Source organism: Culex pipiens, chromosome 1, assembly GCF_016801865.2.
Source record: "Culex pipiens pallens isolate TS chromosome 1, TS_CPP_V2, whole genome shotgun sequence".
In the NCBI taxonomy this organism is placed as follows: domain Eukaryota; kingdom Metazoa; phylum Arthropoda; class Insecta; order Diptera; family Culicidae; genus Culex; species Culex pipiens.
Window position 1 is genome coordinate 54,851,322 of NC_068937.1, and position 16,665 is coordinate 54,867,986.

The window sequence follows — 16,665 nt, forward strand, 5'->3', positions numbered from 1 at the left end:
ACAATGTTTTGATCATAAAAAGTTCTTTGAGATGAATTTCAAACTGATGTGAATATAAAAACAAGTTTCAAGTTTTGAGTTTCAAGGATTCATGATTCATGATTTATGATTCATGATTCATGATTCATGATTCATGATTCATGATTCATGATTCATGATTCATGATTCATGATTCATGGTTTATAATCATTAATGGACGGAGCCGGGCTTCAATCTGAGTGCAAGTTTCCTTAAATTGATTTGTCCTAAAACAAGCATAAACAACCATCCAATTCGGCTCAACCTTTTGTTTGCAACACCAAATCGGATGTGTCTCGTTTCCCCTTTCCTCGTCCTCCCTAGGATTACTCCAGCATAATTTTATTATCCCCTTGTTTGTTCCAGTTTAGGGTACAAATCCCCACCGATCCATCCAACTCTGCCGAGCTCAACTCAACTCCCACTTACAGAACTTCGTTAGTCACTCAGGCTTTGCGGGGCTCAGTCCCCGGTCGGTCCTCGTCTGTGATGCGTTCGTCCTTCGTCCCTGGACGCCCCTCCCCACCCCGCCCTCCCCAACAAAGAATAATACCTTTCCTGAGCCGATTGTTGAACAAATTGATGAACAACCCTTGTCCCAAGTTGTACACGCAAGAACTCAATCCTTTTTCGCTTCACTCCGGAGGTATTCTACCGGAGAGAACGTTTCCCTTCTTCTCAGTGTGATTAGGGAAGACAAAACCCCTCTCGGAGGCAGTCCCTTCTGAACCACTCTGGCGGAGAGCAAAATTCCTCGGAACAAAAAAGGTCACTCCTCACTGCCGGTTCGCCCCAGTTTGCTCGAGCAAAGTTACACCCCGACGCTTCGCAAAGGTATTCCCAGGTGAGTGGATCCGATTGGCAACGTCCAGGACGCAGGATTTACTGCGTCCGGACCGGCAGGACTTCCCTCGTCGATATGTGGCAATTTTGTGGCTTCGCAGGAAGGTCTCTCTTGTACACCTTAATCCTGTGGAAAATGTGGCCCAGACTGTTCCGAGGTCGAGTCTTACCTCGGCAAAGCTGAAAGTCGGAAGCCCGGAAAATAAAATCAATTTATTTTCGGCTTCCGTGAAATAAAATAAGGATAAATCCTTTTGGGGGAGGGAGTCTACTGCGTGGTGGTCACTTGCATTGAACGATTGAGGGAAGCATGGTCACAATATTGGAAACAGAAGATTTAAGACTTAAGACAAAAAAGTAATGACAGAAGACAGAAAACTGAAAAATGAGAACAAACAACTTTTAATAATTAAAACCCAGAAACTGGAGTACGAAAATATAAAGCAGAGTAAAAAGCTCTACACTGGAAACTTCATCATAACCATTTAAGGTTAAGTGTGCCCCATTTTCATAATGCACCGAACCGATTTGTTTGAAAAGAATTCTGAACCCTGGCATCTTCCTTGCTTCCGCTTGCGGTATGTAACCAGTTGGTTAGTTAATTAGCTCGTGCTCTCTTTTTATAACTTGTTTGGAACTTTTAAAAGAAAAAGGCGCAAATTTTGCTGGTGCTTTGCCTTGCGCATTAAGGAAAAGTTGTGAAATCACTCGAAATGAGTTTTTTTCAACTCAACTCAACTCAACTCAACTCAACTCAACTCAACTCAACTCAACTCAACTCAACTCAACTCAACTCAACTCAACTCAACTCAACTCAACTCAACTCAACTCAACTCAACTCAACTCAACTCAACTCAACTCAACTCAACTCAACTCAACTCAACTCAACTCAACTCAACTCAACTCAACTCAACTCAACTCAACTCAACTCAACTCAACTCAACTCAACTCAACTCAACTCAACTCAACTCAACTCAACTCAACTCAACTCAACTCAACTCAACTCTCGCTGTCCTTTCAAGAAGCTTAATGAGGCATCTGATTTCCATGTAAAAATCAGTAAAGCAAGACAGCTGTGACCAACAACAACAAAAAAAATCATCAGCTCTAATTTCCTAACTTCTCTCGAAAGTCAAACAACAAGTCACCTCAGATTGGTCATTTTCTTCGGAGATGGTTTCCTAAAATTTGGGGGGGGAGGGACTTTGTTTACTGAAAGTTACTGAAACGCAACGTTCGGCTCCAGTAGAGCGAGCTTCTAGTTGGCGGAAACGGCTGTGATGGATGGGACCGTTTGGAAACAGCGACGACAGTTAGGCGAATTAAAAGTTTGCAAAGTGGATGAACAAGGAAAGGACAGTGCTGAACAGGAAAATTTTGAATATTTTAAATCAATTGGATCCTTTGAGTTTCAAATGTAAAACAACAAACTAAAATGTTTCTGATATCAAATTATTTTTTTAAAGTATTTTGCTGATAGAAAAAAATATTTGAAGAATAAAAATAACAATGTTTTGAAAATTCCTATGATAATCTATATTTTTTAAGCCGCACAGCTAGCCATAAAATTCACGATAAACTGAAACGCCATCCAATAATAAATAGACATGCCAATTTAGCAGCTCCACTGTGAGACGACAAAATGTCATTTCTGTTCATCCTAGACTACAAAGTTGAAATTTTTCCCCCCAATCTGATGATAGGTAAAACACAAGAAAAAAAAACGCGACACTCCCTTCCGGCCGTCATGCGGTCCAGCCGTGGCCAGTGATGAAGATATAAAACAAAATCAGATAAAAATCTAATGATCCTTGATGAGATGGGAGAATTCACGGCACGGATGCGCCGCTGCTCTTCAACGACGACGACTGTTTGCATTTCTGAGATGAGCGGAGAAAAAAAAACGTGATCCTGAATGCCTGGAAAACCCAATTAAACTTAATCAACATGCTGCTGCTGCTTTTTTGTCGCGCTCGAGTTGCGATATAAAAAGTATATCCACCTGGCTAATGAGATAGTTATTATTGGAAGCGCAGCGTTCCGGTGTCACGGAGCGAACACAATTTAATTATAAATCTGACGACAAACAAGACGGGTCGCTGATTTGAAGCGGAAATAGCGTACTTGCAGGCGTAAACATCGTAGATATAAACATAAAGTTGAGCGAATCTTAAACTTAGCAGAAACTTGGAACTTGAACTGAACTGAAACTGACCTGGACCTGAACTGATACTTATAATATTGACAGCTTATTCACATATAACTTACCTGAAATATTTTTTTTTGTAATACGTAACTAACACTTCACATCACTTGTACTTACCTGAAAACAGCTCAAATTGTGATTGAAATCGTTTTAGCTTAGCAACATTTTGAAGTCCGTAATAGAAAGCACACACTTAAAATCATTCTTTACACCAGCTTGTGGCCTACTTTCAGGCGATAACCCTTTAGTATACAAATTTCGCTTCCCTGCTATTCTGGAAAGCAATGACCTGCGAGATCCATTCCAGGGGGCCAATCTTGTACAATTTTACGATAATATGTCAACTTGAGCTTCCGTTTCCTTCTCCCCCCCCCTTTTACAACGGAGACTGCTGTTGTCACTTTCACAAAACGTCCGACCCCAAATCCATTCACCGCATCGTTATCCCCCGAAGGGACTGGTCTGGACTTTTTTTCCTCCTTCGTTTCTTCCTGGTTGCGGACTTACTATCTAGCCATGCCAGAAAACGGCAGCTCGTGCACGTGTGAGGAGGGTGGTGAATTTCGATGGGAAGTCTGCTAAAATAACGCTGGGAATATCGCTTTTAGCACATTTTACCCCAACTTCCCTCCAGTTTTTTTTTCTCTCTCTCTCAAGATGGACACCAACAACCCAGGGCAGGTGTTTCGTTCCGTCGAAGGACTTCGATCGGGGGATGTTGGCTCTTCTCCCGCCGTTACGCTCCACTTTATATTCCAGGCCACGGGTGTGGGACTAAAGCAGCTTACAGTCAATCATTTCCCCGTCTGCCCGCGCGCGCTGGTTCCAGCAACTTTCCATATCACACCTTATCATTGCTGTGTGTACGAACCCTTAAAAAGTCTAGGGTAAGGAGTGCTGTTTTCGGAATTGGAAGCAATATTTTGTCGTGAAACAGAGCCAACTAGTGGTTTAAATCAGATTGCTTCGCAAGATTGTGTTTTTTATTTGAATGCCTTTTCGATTACGGACTTCAAATCATATTTAAGCTAAACAGTATTCAATCAGAATTTGATTAACCTCAGGTGAGTACATGAAGTATATTTTGTAGTGTGAATTGTGAATGTGATTAAAAGCAGAAAATTGTGTTAATTCAGGTAAGTTTTTTTGTTTTTTTTTTGTAGTGCCGCTGTACTTTGAATCATTTTTTTTTCATAACTTATTTTAATTATGTACTTTTATTAGGTGCGCAGAAAAAAATAATGTAAATTTGGAAGCTGTAATTATTCAAGATTGAATATTACCTCTTTTATAATGTAATTTTACATCAATTTAGACTGAAAAAGTGACATTACACCAGAAAAGTGGTAAAATTACACATTTCCAGAGGTTAAATTACACCTTTTTTCAGACATAAAAGATGTACCCCTTCCCAGATGTAATATTACCATGATTTTTTTTTCTGTGTGCTGCGACCAGGTTAGGACCGAGGAACGATGATACAAAAAATAATAAAAAGAAGATGATCATTTTCCCGCGCCATGTGTCAACAAGTGTGTCGGGTGTCTTGCACTGCCTACTTTGAATCATTGATTCAGTGCAATTCAACCTTAAAGCTAAGAACAAGATTGTCCGTTCGACGCAGTGGTGAACGCAGAACGCTGTGCCAGTTTAATTTTTCCATCAACTGTCAGTCGAACAATCTACAGGGGTTGTTTTGTTCAATGGTCGATGACAGGCGCAAAATTTTGCGTTTGCGTCCAGGTCTGACGGACAATCTTGTTCTTACCTTAAAGGTAAGAACAAGATTGTCCGTCAGGCCTGGACGCAAACGCAAAATTTTGCGCCTGTCATCATAGCCTGCTAGTCATCGACCATTGAACAAAGCAACCCCTGCAGATTGTTCGACTGACAGCTGATGGAAAAATCGAACTGGCACAGCGTTCTGTGTTCACCACTGCGTCGAACGGACAATCTTGTTCTTAGCTTAACTATCGGTTCCGATTCAGTTCAGTTCTAGTTGACTTTTTGCCATCTCTATTACGGACTTCAAACCATACTTAAGTTAAACAGTATCCGAACACAACTTTAGTATCTTCAGGTAAGTACAAGTAGTCTCTGTAAGTAATGTGAGTGTGATGAAAAGATTAAATTGCACCGAAAATTATGTGACATCAGGTATGTATTATAATTCAAGTGTTTTTCAAGTGTAAAGTGTATGTCAATATGGGAAATGCTTAGTTTCAGTTCAGATTCAATTTAGTTTCAGTTCAGAATCAGTTTTATTTCAGTTCAGTGAAGTGTTACTTCAGTTTCAATCAAGATTCAGTTCAGGTTCAGCAATGTCCCAGTTTAGTTTCAGTTCAGTTGCAGTTCGACCTCAGCGTAGTTTTTGTTCAGTTCAGCTACCCTAGTAAGAACCATTTCACCCAAACCATTATTTTGCATCACTTGGTTGAGGTTTACCGTGTGTTACAAAAACGACTCCCCGACCGCTAAGCGGCCGAGTCTAGCAGCAGTGTGTGGCAACCCGGGCAGACGGTAATAACAAAATTGATAATATTTCAATAACAAATCCTGTTAAAATAACAAAAAGTGTTATTATTTTAACCTGAAGTTCAACTTCAAGAAGAAAAAATAATAACAGTTTCTGATAAAATAACAAAATTTGGTATTGAAGTGATATTATATTGAAAATGTTTAATAACACGCCAATAAGAGGAAATGTTATACATTTCAAAAACTCTCCTAATAACAAAATTTGTTATTCGTTCGGTATACTGACTTAGAAATAAAATTACCACAAATCGCACAAATGGAAAAGTTTCTAAGTGTCCATAACACAATCTGTTATTATTTTTTCTTTTGTTAAATATGTTTAGATCTTTGGGATAATTTTGTCTAATTTCGTCGGGGTCAATATTTTGACCCCGATGGGGTCAAGCTTTTGAAATGGGGTCCTTAAGCTAAAATTATTCTAAAAAGTTGAATTTTTGGAAGTTGAATTTTTAAATTATTTGATATACCCCCTAAGGGACATTGCTAAAATTGGCTAGAACTATGGGATAATTTTTACCAATTTCGTCGGGGTCATTATTTTGGCCATGAAATGGGGTCCTTAAGCTAAAATTATTCTAAAAAGTTGAAATTTTGAAAGTTGATTTTTTTTTATTATTTGATATACCCCCTAAGGGACTTTGTTAAAATTGGCTAGAACTATGGGATAATTTTGACCAATTTCGTCAGGGTCATTATTTTGGCCATGAAATGGGGTCCTTAAGCTAAAATTATTCTAAAAAGTTGAAATTTTGAAAGTTGATTTTTTTAATTATTTGATATACCCCCTAAGGGACTTTGCTAAAATTGGCTAGAACTATGGGATAATTTTTACCAATTTCGTCGGGATCATTATTTTGGTCATGAAATGGGGTCCTTAAGCTAAAATTATTCTAAAAAGTTGAAATTTTGAAAGTTGATTTTTTTAATTATTTGATATACCCCCTAAAGGACTTTGTTTAAAATGGTTAGAACTATGGGATAATTTTGACCAATTTCGTCGGGGTCGTTATTTTGGCCATGAAATGGGGTCCTTAAGCTAAAATTATTCTAAAAAGTTGAAATTTTGAAAGATGATTTTTTTAATTATTTGATATACCCCCTAAGGGACTTTGTTAAAATTGGCTAGAACTATGGGATAATTTTGACCAATTTCGTCAGGGTCATTATTTTGGTCATGAAATGGGGTCCTTAAGCTAAAATTATTCTAAAAAGTTGAAATTTTGAAAGTTGATTTTTTAATTATTTGATATACCCCCTAAGGGACTTTGTTAAAATTGGCTAGAACTATGGGATAATTTTGACCAATTTCGTCAGGGTCATTATTTTGGCCATGAAATGGGGTCCTTAAGCTAAAATTATTCTAAAAAGTTGAAATTTTGAAAGTTGATTTTTTTAATTATTTGATATACCCCCTAAGGGACTTTGCTAAAATTGGCTAGAACTATGGGATAATTTTTACCAATTTCGTCGGGGTCATTATTTTGGCCATGAAATGGGGTCCTTAAGCTAAAATTATTCTAAAAAGTTGAAATTTTGAAAGTTGATTTTTTTAATTATTTGATATACCCCCTAAGGGACTTTGCTAAAATTGGCTAGAACTATGGGATAATTTTTACCAATTTCGTCGGGGTCATTATTTTGGCCATGAAATGGGGTCCTTAAGCTAAAATTATTCTAAAAAGTTGAAATTTTGAAAGTTGATTTTTTTTTATTATTTGATATACCCCCTAAGGGACTTTGTTAAAATTGGCTAGAACTATGGGATAATTTTGACCAATTTCGTCAGGGTCATTATTTTGGCCATGAAATGGGGTCCTTAAGCTAAAATTATTCTAAAAAGTTGAAATTTTGAAAGTTGATTTTTTTAATTATTTGATATACCCCCTAAGGGACTTTGCTAAAATTGGCTAGAACTATGGGATAATTTTTACCAATTTCGTCGGGATCATTATTTTGGTCATGAAATGGGGTCCTTAAGCTAAAATTATTCTAAAAAGTTGAAATTTTGAAAGTTGATTTTTTTAATTATTTGATATACCCCCTAAAGGACTTTGTTTAAAATGGTTAGAACTATGGGATAATTTTGACCAATTTCGTCGGGGTCGTTATTTTGGCCATGAAATGGGGTCCTTAAGCTAAAATTATTCTAAAAAGTTGAAATTTTGAAAGATGATTTTTTTAATTATTTGATATACCCCCTAAGGGACTTTGTTAAAATTGGCTAGAACTATGGGATAATTTTGACCAATTTCGTCAGGGTCATTATTTTGGTCATGAAATGGGGTCCTTAAGCTAAAATTATTCTAAAAAGTTGAAATTTTGAAAGTTGATTTTTTAATTATTTGATATACCCCCTAAGGGACTTTGTTAAAATTGGCTAGAACTATGGGATAATTTTGACCAATTTCGTCAGGGTCATTATTTTGGCCATGAAATGGGGTCCTTAAGCTAAAATTATTCTAAAAAGTTGAAATTTTGAAAGTTGATTTTTTTAATTATTTGATATACCCCCTAAGGGACTTTGCTAAAATTGGCTAGAACTATGGGATAATTTTTACCAATTTCGTCGGGGTCATTATTTTGGCCATGAAATGGGGTCCTTAAGCTAAAATTATTCTAAAAAGTTGAAATTTTGAAAGTTGATTTTTTTAATTATTTGATATACCCCCTAAGGGACTTTGCTAAAATTGGCTAGAACTATGGGATAATTTTTACCAATTTCGTCGGGGTCATTATTTTGGCCATGAAATGGGGTCCTTAAGCTAAAATTATTCTAAAAAGTTGAAATTTTGAAAGTTGATTTTTTTAATTATTTGATATACCCCCTAAAGGACTTTGTTTAAAATGGTTAGAACTATGGGATAATTTTGACCAATTTCGTCGGGGTCATTATTTTGGCCATAAAATGGGGTCCTTAAGCTAAAATTATTCTAAAAAGTTGAAATTTTGAAAGTTGATTTTTTTAATTATTTGATATACCCCCTAAGGGACTTTGTTAAAATTGGCTAGAACTATGGGATAATTTTGACCAAATTCGTCGAGGTCATTATTTTGGCCATGAAATGGGGTCCTTAAGCTAAAATTATTCTAAAAAGTTGAAATTTTGAAAGTTGATTTTTTTAATTATTTGATATACCCCCTAAGGGACTTTGTTAAAATTGGCTAGAACTATGGGATAATTTTGACCAAATTCGTCGAGGTCATTATTTTGGCCATGAAATGGGGTCCTTAAGCTAAAATTATTCTAAAAAGTTGAAATTTTGAAAGTTGATTTTTTTAATTATTTGATATACCCCCTAAGGGACTTTGTTAAAATTGGCTAGAACTATGGGATAATTTTGACCAATTTCGTCAGGGTCATTATTTTGGCCATGAAATGGGGTCCTTAAGCTAAAATTATTCTAAAAAGTTGAAATTTTGAAAGTTGATTTTTTTAATTATTTGATATACCCCCTAAGGGACTTTGCTAAAATTGGCTAGAACTATGGGATAATTTTTACCAATTTCGTCGGGATCATTATTTTGGTCATGAAATGGGGTTTCAAGCTAAAATTAATCCGATAAATTAACTTTTGAGAGTTCTTGTTTTTTTATTTTGTTATATTCCCTAACGGAATTGATTTATTTATTGGGAATTTTTGAAGTGTGAATAACAAAAACTGTTATTATTTTCACAGAGCCAGGAAGTCGGAGCTGACGTTGAAGTTCGAGCTGGAGTGTGACCTCGGAGACTGCATCGGATTCATCTAATTTTCAGCAACTTTTACTTGGAATCGGAATCTGTGAAGTCGGGTATTTTTGGAGAGCTAAAGTCGTCGTTGACGTCATATCCTGCATCCAGAGTCGGAGTTGTCTTCAAAGTATGGATTCAAAGTCGCTTGGAGGTACCCGACTCTGCAGCCCTGACTAGTACAGAGGAGTTATGGCAACTGCAGGTTTATTTGCAAATTACAAATAAACCAAAACAATAACTTTTTTTGTTATGGAGACATACCAGTTCAATAACATTTTTTGTTATTATGCTGCTCCACCTCTCCGCACAAAATAACAAATCTTGTTATTCCTTCATGATTCCTTCTGTGTTATTGGTTTGTTATTGCAATAACAACATAATAACAGTTTAAGTTATTCTTCGAACAAATCTTTGTTATTGATTTTTGTTATTTTAACAACTAATCCGATCATCCCAATAACATATTTCGATCTTCTCACAATATCAATAACTGACCTTCCCAAGTTATTTCCGTCTGCTCGGGAATAAATATTTCAAGCTCGTTTCGCTGCACCAGTCACTTCAGTCTTTACCTGTTTCGTCGAGGAAAGCCCGGAAAACCTTTTCCTGCCACACACACAAACACACCAGTCGCCGGAAAGCCTTCGCTGCTCGTTTCCTATCTCATTTTGATCAATTTCTTAATACACGAACGCGTTTGGCTCCACCCCACCCACACTCTTCTCTGAGTTCTAAAATGGCCCCATCAATATTCATCGTGAGCACACGTGAACGAGGACTCGTACGAGTCCATTCAAGACCCCCTCCCCCGGAAAGAGTGTGGGAGTGAGAGAAAGCTGGTTTTCGCCCAAATTGGACGGATGGAGGTCCGATTTTATGGCGGTTTGGCACTTAATTTAAATTGAAGCTTGTTTCGTGCATTGGGAAAGGGAACTTTCCGGAACTAAGGATTACTAGGATTGAAGCAAGGATTACACTGTTTTGCGGAAGGAAATTATGGCTTGATTAGGCTGCAACCCTTAAAAAGATGAAATTGTTATCAATTTTTTTTTTCAATATTTTTTGGGTTTTACTACAAATCGCCTTCGTAGTCTTTTCCATGTATTTTCATCCACCTTCAACGACTCTCAAAATCGATACATGTTCTTTTCCCAAAAAAAAAAAAAAAAATCTGCTCATCGAAGCGCCTAACCACCTTAGCATTCCCGACACGTTCCGGTGCATCATTATAAAAATGTCTTGCAAAATGTGAGGCTCCATCTGGGCTCTTCACCCACACACAATGTATCGCCAGAAGAGCCTCCGGGCAAAAAACCTTAGCCTGAGCGCTTGATTTGCTGCCGAAATGTGGCCAAATTCGGTAAGCGTTTCATCGCTTCATCTTCTTCGACCTCCGCCGACGCCGCCACAGTTCTTCATCGAACAGTTAATGAAGATTTTTATGTGACGAACAAACTCAATTTTCCGCAGTTGCTCCAAGCTTTCTCTCTATCTCTGCAGAGGAGTTCATAACTTGATCAGACTGGATTATTGGCGGCGCGAGACAACTTACCAACAGGACTCTCCTCGTTCCAGAACGAGTCGTCCAGAGTGTAATCAGCTTCTGCGAAAAAAATGAGAGAGAAAAAATAGAAAAAACAAAATTAGTACATGATTTTAAGGGTGGGATTTGTTTTTTTGGGGTCTTGAAATAGTGGGACACTAATTTAACCGATTTTATGGGAGTGGTACTGGTTTACGACCTGCCGTCCAAGAATTTCACGTGAGCATGAATGCTCGGTGGATTCCTGCACGTGAGCTGATAACCCTGCGCTGGGTTAGGGTTTCAATTGCGGACTTCAAAGAGAAATATACCTTGAAGCAATGTCACGACTTAAAGGTAAGGAATTTCGATTACAGGTTTGAATGTAACTAAATAAGTTTTTGTGAAATGAGGTTTATGAATCACATAGTTCAAAATTGTATAAAATTGGAAGATTGAATACTATCTCGTTAACGATGTATGTTTACCTCAATTTAGACTGAAAAAAAGTAAGTAAGTATACCAGAAATATGGTAAAATTACACGTTTTCATAGGTAAAATCACTCATTAAAGGTGTATACATTTTTCAGGTGTAATATGACAGTCGACTCTCTGGCTGTAGATCTTCTGAATATTTATTTTGTTATTTCGTTCATTTTGTTAATTTAGTTGATTTTGCTTATTTTGTTAATTTTGTTAAATTTGTTAAATTTGTTAAATTTGTTAAATTTGTAAAATTTGTTAAATTTGTTAAATTTGTTAAATTTGTTAAATTTGTTAAATTTGTTAAATTTGTTAAATTTATTAATTTTGTTAATTTTGTTAGTTTTGTTCATTTTGTTAATTTTGTTGATTTTGTTAATTTTGTGAATTTTGTTAATTTTGTTAAATTTGTTGAAATTGTATAATTTGTTAAATTTGTTACTTTTGTTAAGTTTGTTAATTTTGTTAGTTTGTATTTTTTTTAAATTTTGTTGAAATATTAAAAAATCACAAGAAAAAAAAAATACTTTTAAGCGTATTGATCATCTGCGCAAGTGGCACATAATGGTTGAGGTGATAAAAAAACAAATTTTTGGGTTGTAGTGTGAATGATTTTAAATTTAACACTCAAATAACCCTTCTTCTCGGCAGAGGGTTAGTCCGCGTACTAAATCGTGTGAACTATGGCAGCCCAAAACCGCTTTGGCAGTTTCCTTTTTCATTAGAATCAATTATCCTTTCCAGGCTCGGAACAAAACACCACTATTTGGCGTAGTTAGCCCTCAAGGCAAACCACACCTCAACAAAAAATAACGACAAACCAAAACGAAAAAAAAAACGGTACAATTTCCTTTCACGAAGTTTTGCATATAGCCCACCTCTCCCCAAACACCGTTAGTATATATACTAATAACGACGTCGATTCCAGCAACGCCACGGCGACGGTGGCGGTGGTTTAATCGGCCGTAATAAAACGAACAGATTTATCGTCACCGCGTGCGCCGTCACAATAAACTGTTGCCAATCAGGGGGTGGTTCGCGGGCTTTGTCGCGCTGCGGCGATTTTCGGGGGAGAAACCATAGTGCCACCGCGCTGTATTGGTCCCCCTGGGATATCGACGGGGCGCGGGGTGGAAAATGCGAACTCGATAGCTTGCCGCTGCAGGGATCAATTTAAATTTTCGTGCCGCTCGATTAAGCACGATTTGTCGGGTTTGGGTTTGAGTTTAAATCAATTTTGTGTTAATTTTTTTTAACAAAAAATTGGCAGGTTTAGTCCCGCAAAGAATCAGCAAGGTGGCAACGACGATACTGTTTCTTTAAGGTTTAGCAACAACTTTTAATTTCAAGCCTTTGAAACCAAAATCTCATTTCAAAATGAAACTGTTAGCTCTTGGATTTAAAAATTTCAATGTTCAATTGTAAAAAACAACCTAAAAAGCAATGCTGGCTGTACACACTTCGAAAAAATCGTGTAATATTCCGTCTTTTCGATGCACATAACTGGAGCGTCAAATAAGACATAAAATTACGTCAGATTTTAAAATTACATGACTCAATCGACAGGCTTTATTGAGTGTAAAATTACAGCAGACACAATTTCGTGTGATGGGTTTCTTATTGGATTTTGCGGATTATTCTTATTGGGCAAACACGACACCTTAAAAGTTGTTTGAAATACTTTTATTTGCATTTGTTTATCACATCACTGTAGAAATTGATTTTGATAACTTTTTGTTCACTGTCAAAGCTTTTCTTTTGTGGTTAGCTCCCAAGATTTTTGTTTTCCTCCATGTGTGATACACTCGTTCAACTCGTTCGATTTCGTGCACCTGTATTGACCGCACATCTGAAGTATTCCGTTCCTGGTTCTCACTGGGGCCGTGCTGAGAAATCCGGTTCTGCTCACTCCGCAATTGCCGGCGAACTTCGCTCCTCATCTGAGTTTCATCCAGCTGGGGTCTGTCAGCTGCTGACGGCACGGAGACCTGCCGGATAACCTTTTGCCGGAACGCAGTTCATGTGTTGAAGGCCGAACCTTTGGCCGGAAAGTAGTTGCGAGGAAGATAACTGTTCCAATGGTCCAGCAGCTCTCATCGGAACAGGTTCCGCGCCGGGATCCATCAAGATTTTTCCACCAAACTGCAATGAAAAACAACAAAAATGTGTTGGTTTTTCTTTTATTTTTTTTTTTGTAAAAAGATTAAACTTACCTATACGTGAATATTTATTGTAATTTTCCTAAATTTTAGCTTTGCGGCCAGCTGCAAAACGATTGAAATTAAAACAGCCACGGCAACAATATTTTGCCCGACTTCAAACATGGCTGACGTTTCTAATGAGCCTCTACACTGCTAAACGTTTCCACGTAAAGTTCGCGTTAATGTAACAAAAAATTACACCAAAAAACACGCTCACGATATGTGCATCATAATTGACCGAAATTTGGGTAATGGTTAATTGAATTTTACGTTTTCTATGATGTAAAATTGATTTTCAATGTACACACGATGATTTTGGCAAGCTACGTTGAAAGAATCATAATTTTACATCAAATTTTTGATTAAATGATTTCAATTTGCGTTAAAATCATGATTACGATAAATGTAAAATTCATATTTTTTTAGTGTGTAGAGTCGAGTAGCTTTTTACATTCGACACTCAAATCTCAGCACTCTAAAAAGACCAGACTCCGCCGATTTTAGATCTGACTTCAAAAACAACGCTCGTGCAAAATTATTGAAGTTGAACTTGGGAGCTGAACACTTGTGACTGGAGCTTAACGTTTGGATTTAAATGTGGTACTGAGTTGAGCTGTAAATTGATTCTTTGTTAAGGGCTGGATCAGAATCGGATCCTGCTTCGCAGAATTTGCCGACTCCGACTTTAATTCCAACATCAGTTTCCCAAAATGACCCACCTTTAGTGACTCCAACTCCAGCTGCTGAAGATTGAGCGACTCCCACTCTAGTTTCTCAGAATTTGCTGACTTCGTCTCAAACTCCAACTCCGATTCCCCCACCTTTACTGACACCGACACCGATTCTGATTCAACCCTGCACAAAGAATCAATTTACAGCTCAGCTTATTACAAAAACTTAGATCCAAATGTTTAGCTCCAGTCACAATTGTTCGGCTCCCAAGTTTAGCTCCAAAAATTTGGCTACCGTCATCAGGGGTCAGTCGAAACGGTAACTTTAACTCGCTGGATCTTGACCATAACTCAACCAATCGCGACGATTCTTTTTCCAGAGATTTGTAAGGATGTTGAGATGATTCTGGAATTTAGCAGAACTAGATTTGATCAAATCTGTAATTTTTGCGATCGAAATCATCGTTCCAACTTTTTTCTGCGTGTGGGAAAAAAAACTTGGAACGATGTTTCCTCCTTTCAAATCTCTGGAATAAAGAATCGGCTCGATTGGTTGAGTTATGGCCGAAATCCAGCGAGTTGAAGTTACCATTCTGACTTTTATAGACTTGGGCGTCCGTGGAGTTTGCCATGCGTCGGATTTTCCAGTGTCAAAGAATTAGATCAAAAAGTTCAGCTTCTAGTCCTTCTCCCAAAGTGAGATCCATTTTCAAACCCAGATTCAGTTGGAAATGTTCAGCTCCAATAGTTCAGCTCACTTAGTCAACCGGAAACGGCCCATTATCAATTTCCAGATTAGAGGGTGACGAGCGGGAATTCCCGGGAAAAATTTCCCGGGAAATCGACCATTTTTGGATCTCTCGATTCCCGGGAAATTCGGTCGAGACTCCCGGGAATTTTTTAACTTATAAATATTGAAGCGAACATAGATAAACTAATAAGAAAAACATTTTGAAAAAATTGTTTTGAACATATAATGTTCAATGTTCGATGTTCGATGTTCAATTTCGAAAAAACCAATGCTTCTCTAATCTTCTTATCCAGAAAGTTTAAACTTTAACTTGTCAAAAATTCCAAACGCTAGAATTGAGAAAAATTTGGACCCCAAAATTTACCTTTAAAAATATTTACCAGTATAATATTAATCAAATGTTTTATTTTCAAATATTTTTTTTAATTATTTCTAAGAGGAAAAAGATTTTTCAAGTTAAGTTTATTTCCATAATCTTCTCTTGAGCATAGCAATCCTCATAATCTAGTTTTTTGTGAACATATGAATTTTCCTGATAACTCTAATATTTCTTCAATTAAACTTTAGAGTTGACCTCAAAAATAACAAAAAAAGTTGAATTTGTTGTTTTCAGTCGATGTTTATCATATTGCAAAATTCCCGATACTGGAAAATTATATATTAGTTATATTAGTTTTTTTTTTTTACAAAAATCTAATAACAACTTTGTGCAACTTTTGAAAAATGACTCAGTGTGAATTAAGATTCGTAAACATTTTAAACTATAATTTTGAGTCTTAAAAAGCTCAGGAAACGATTTTGTATTTCAGAAAAAAATCAAAAAGTTTCATAGAGTTCCTTAAAATTATGAGGCTGCTTAAATTACCGTCTCATAGAATTAGTATGAATCAATTGTAACTGAATTTATTAAAAAAACAAAAACAAATTTATTACTTTTCATTTTATTAAATTTGAGCACTATTGGCATAGTAAAAAAAACTCCCGGGTCCCGGGAATTCCCGGGAAATGGCCAAATTCAACTCTCGATTCCCGGGAAATTGAAAATCTCGAGAATCGTCACCCTCTATTCCAGATTCTGTTTCAAACATTTAACTCTCAGATTCAGTTCTAGCAGCTCAACTGGCAGTATAAATAACTCCTATAGTTCAATGGCTAAAATCCCCTCCCAGTTCCTTTTTTCAAATCCAGAATCTGTCCCAAATGTTCATCTCTCAACCGAAAAAGTTCAGCTCCTAGGTTAAGCCCCATAGGATTACCTTGCAGAATTTCCGATCCGATTCCAAATGCTCAGTTCCCATCACACAAAACCTCTCAGGACACATTTTTGAACTCATATCCATATCCAAATGTTTAGTTTTTAAATTAAGTTCCAAAAACCCAAATCTCATCGGGAGCATTGGCAATTTATTATGAGGCTCAATTTGTGGTTAATTACTCAGGATGACTCCCACATTCAGGATTAACTGTTCAACCCTTGGTCTCATTTGTTCAGCTGAGCAGTCTCGAGAGATAAGCTCTCATAAGAAATAGACCTAGAATTCTACTACTTCCAATTCTAGGTCTATTCCATATGTTCAGTTCCCAAATGTTCAGTTACCATGTTCAGCCCCAAACAGTAAACAGTGGTCTGTTTCAGAGCCGAAAGCTCAATTCAGTTAAATAATAGCAGTTCAGTTCCAACATTCTGATCCTAACGTT

General features: G+C 36.9%; 1 protein-coding gene across 9 annotated transcripts in view; it reads right to left on the reverse strand.

Annotated features, from left to right (window-relative positions):
- Window positions 1-16,665, reverse strand: part of LOC120413521 (disintegrin and metalloproteinase domain-containing protein unc-71) — a 982,641-nt gene that overhangs the window by 480,812 nt on the left and 485,164 nt on the right. For all 9 annotated transcript variants that reach the window (XM_052707188.1, XM_052707187.1, XM_052707193.1 and 6 more), the window contains one exon: window positions 10,891-10,941. In XM_052707188.1, the coding sequence (XP_052563148.1) occupies window positions 10,891-10,941 (51 nt within the window). The remainder of the gene's footprint in view (window positions 1-10,890; window positions 10,942-16,665) is intronic.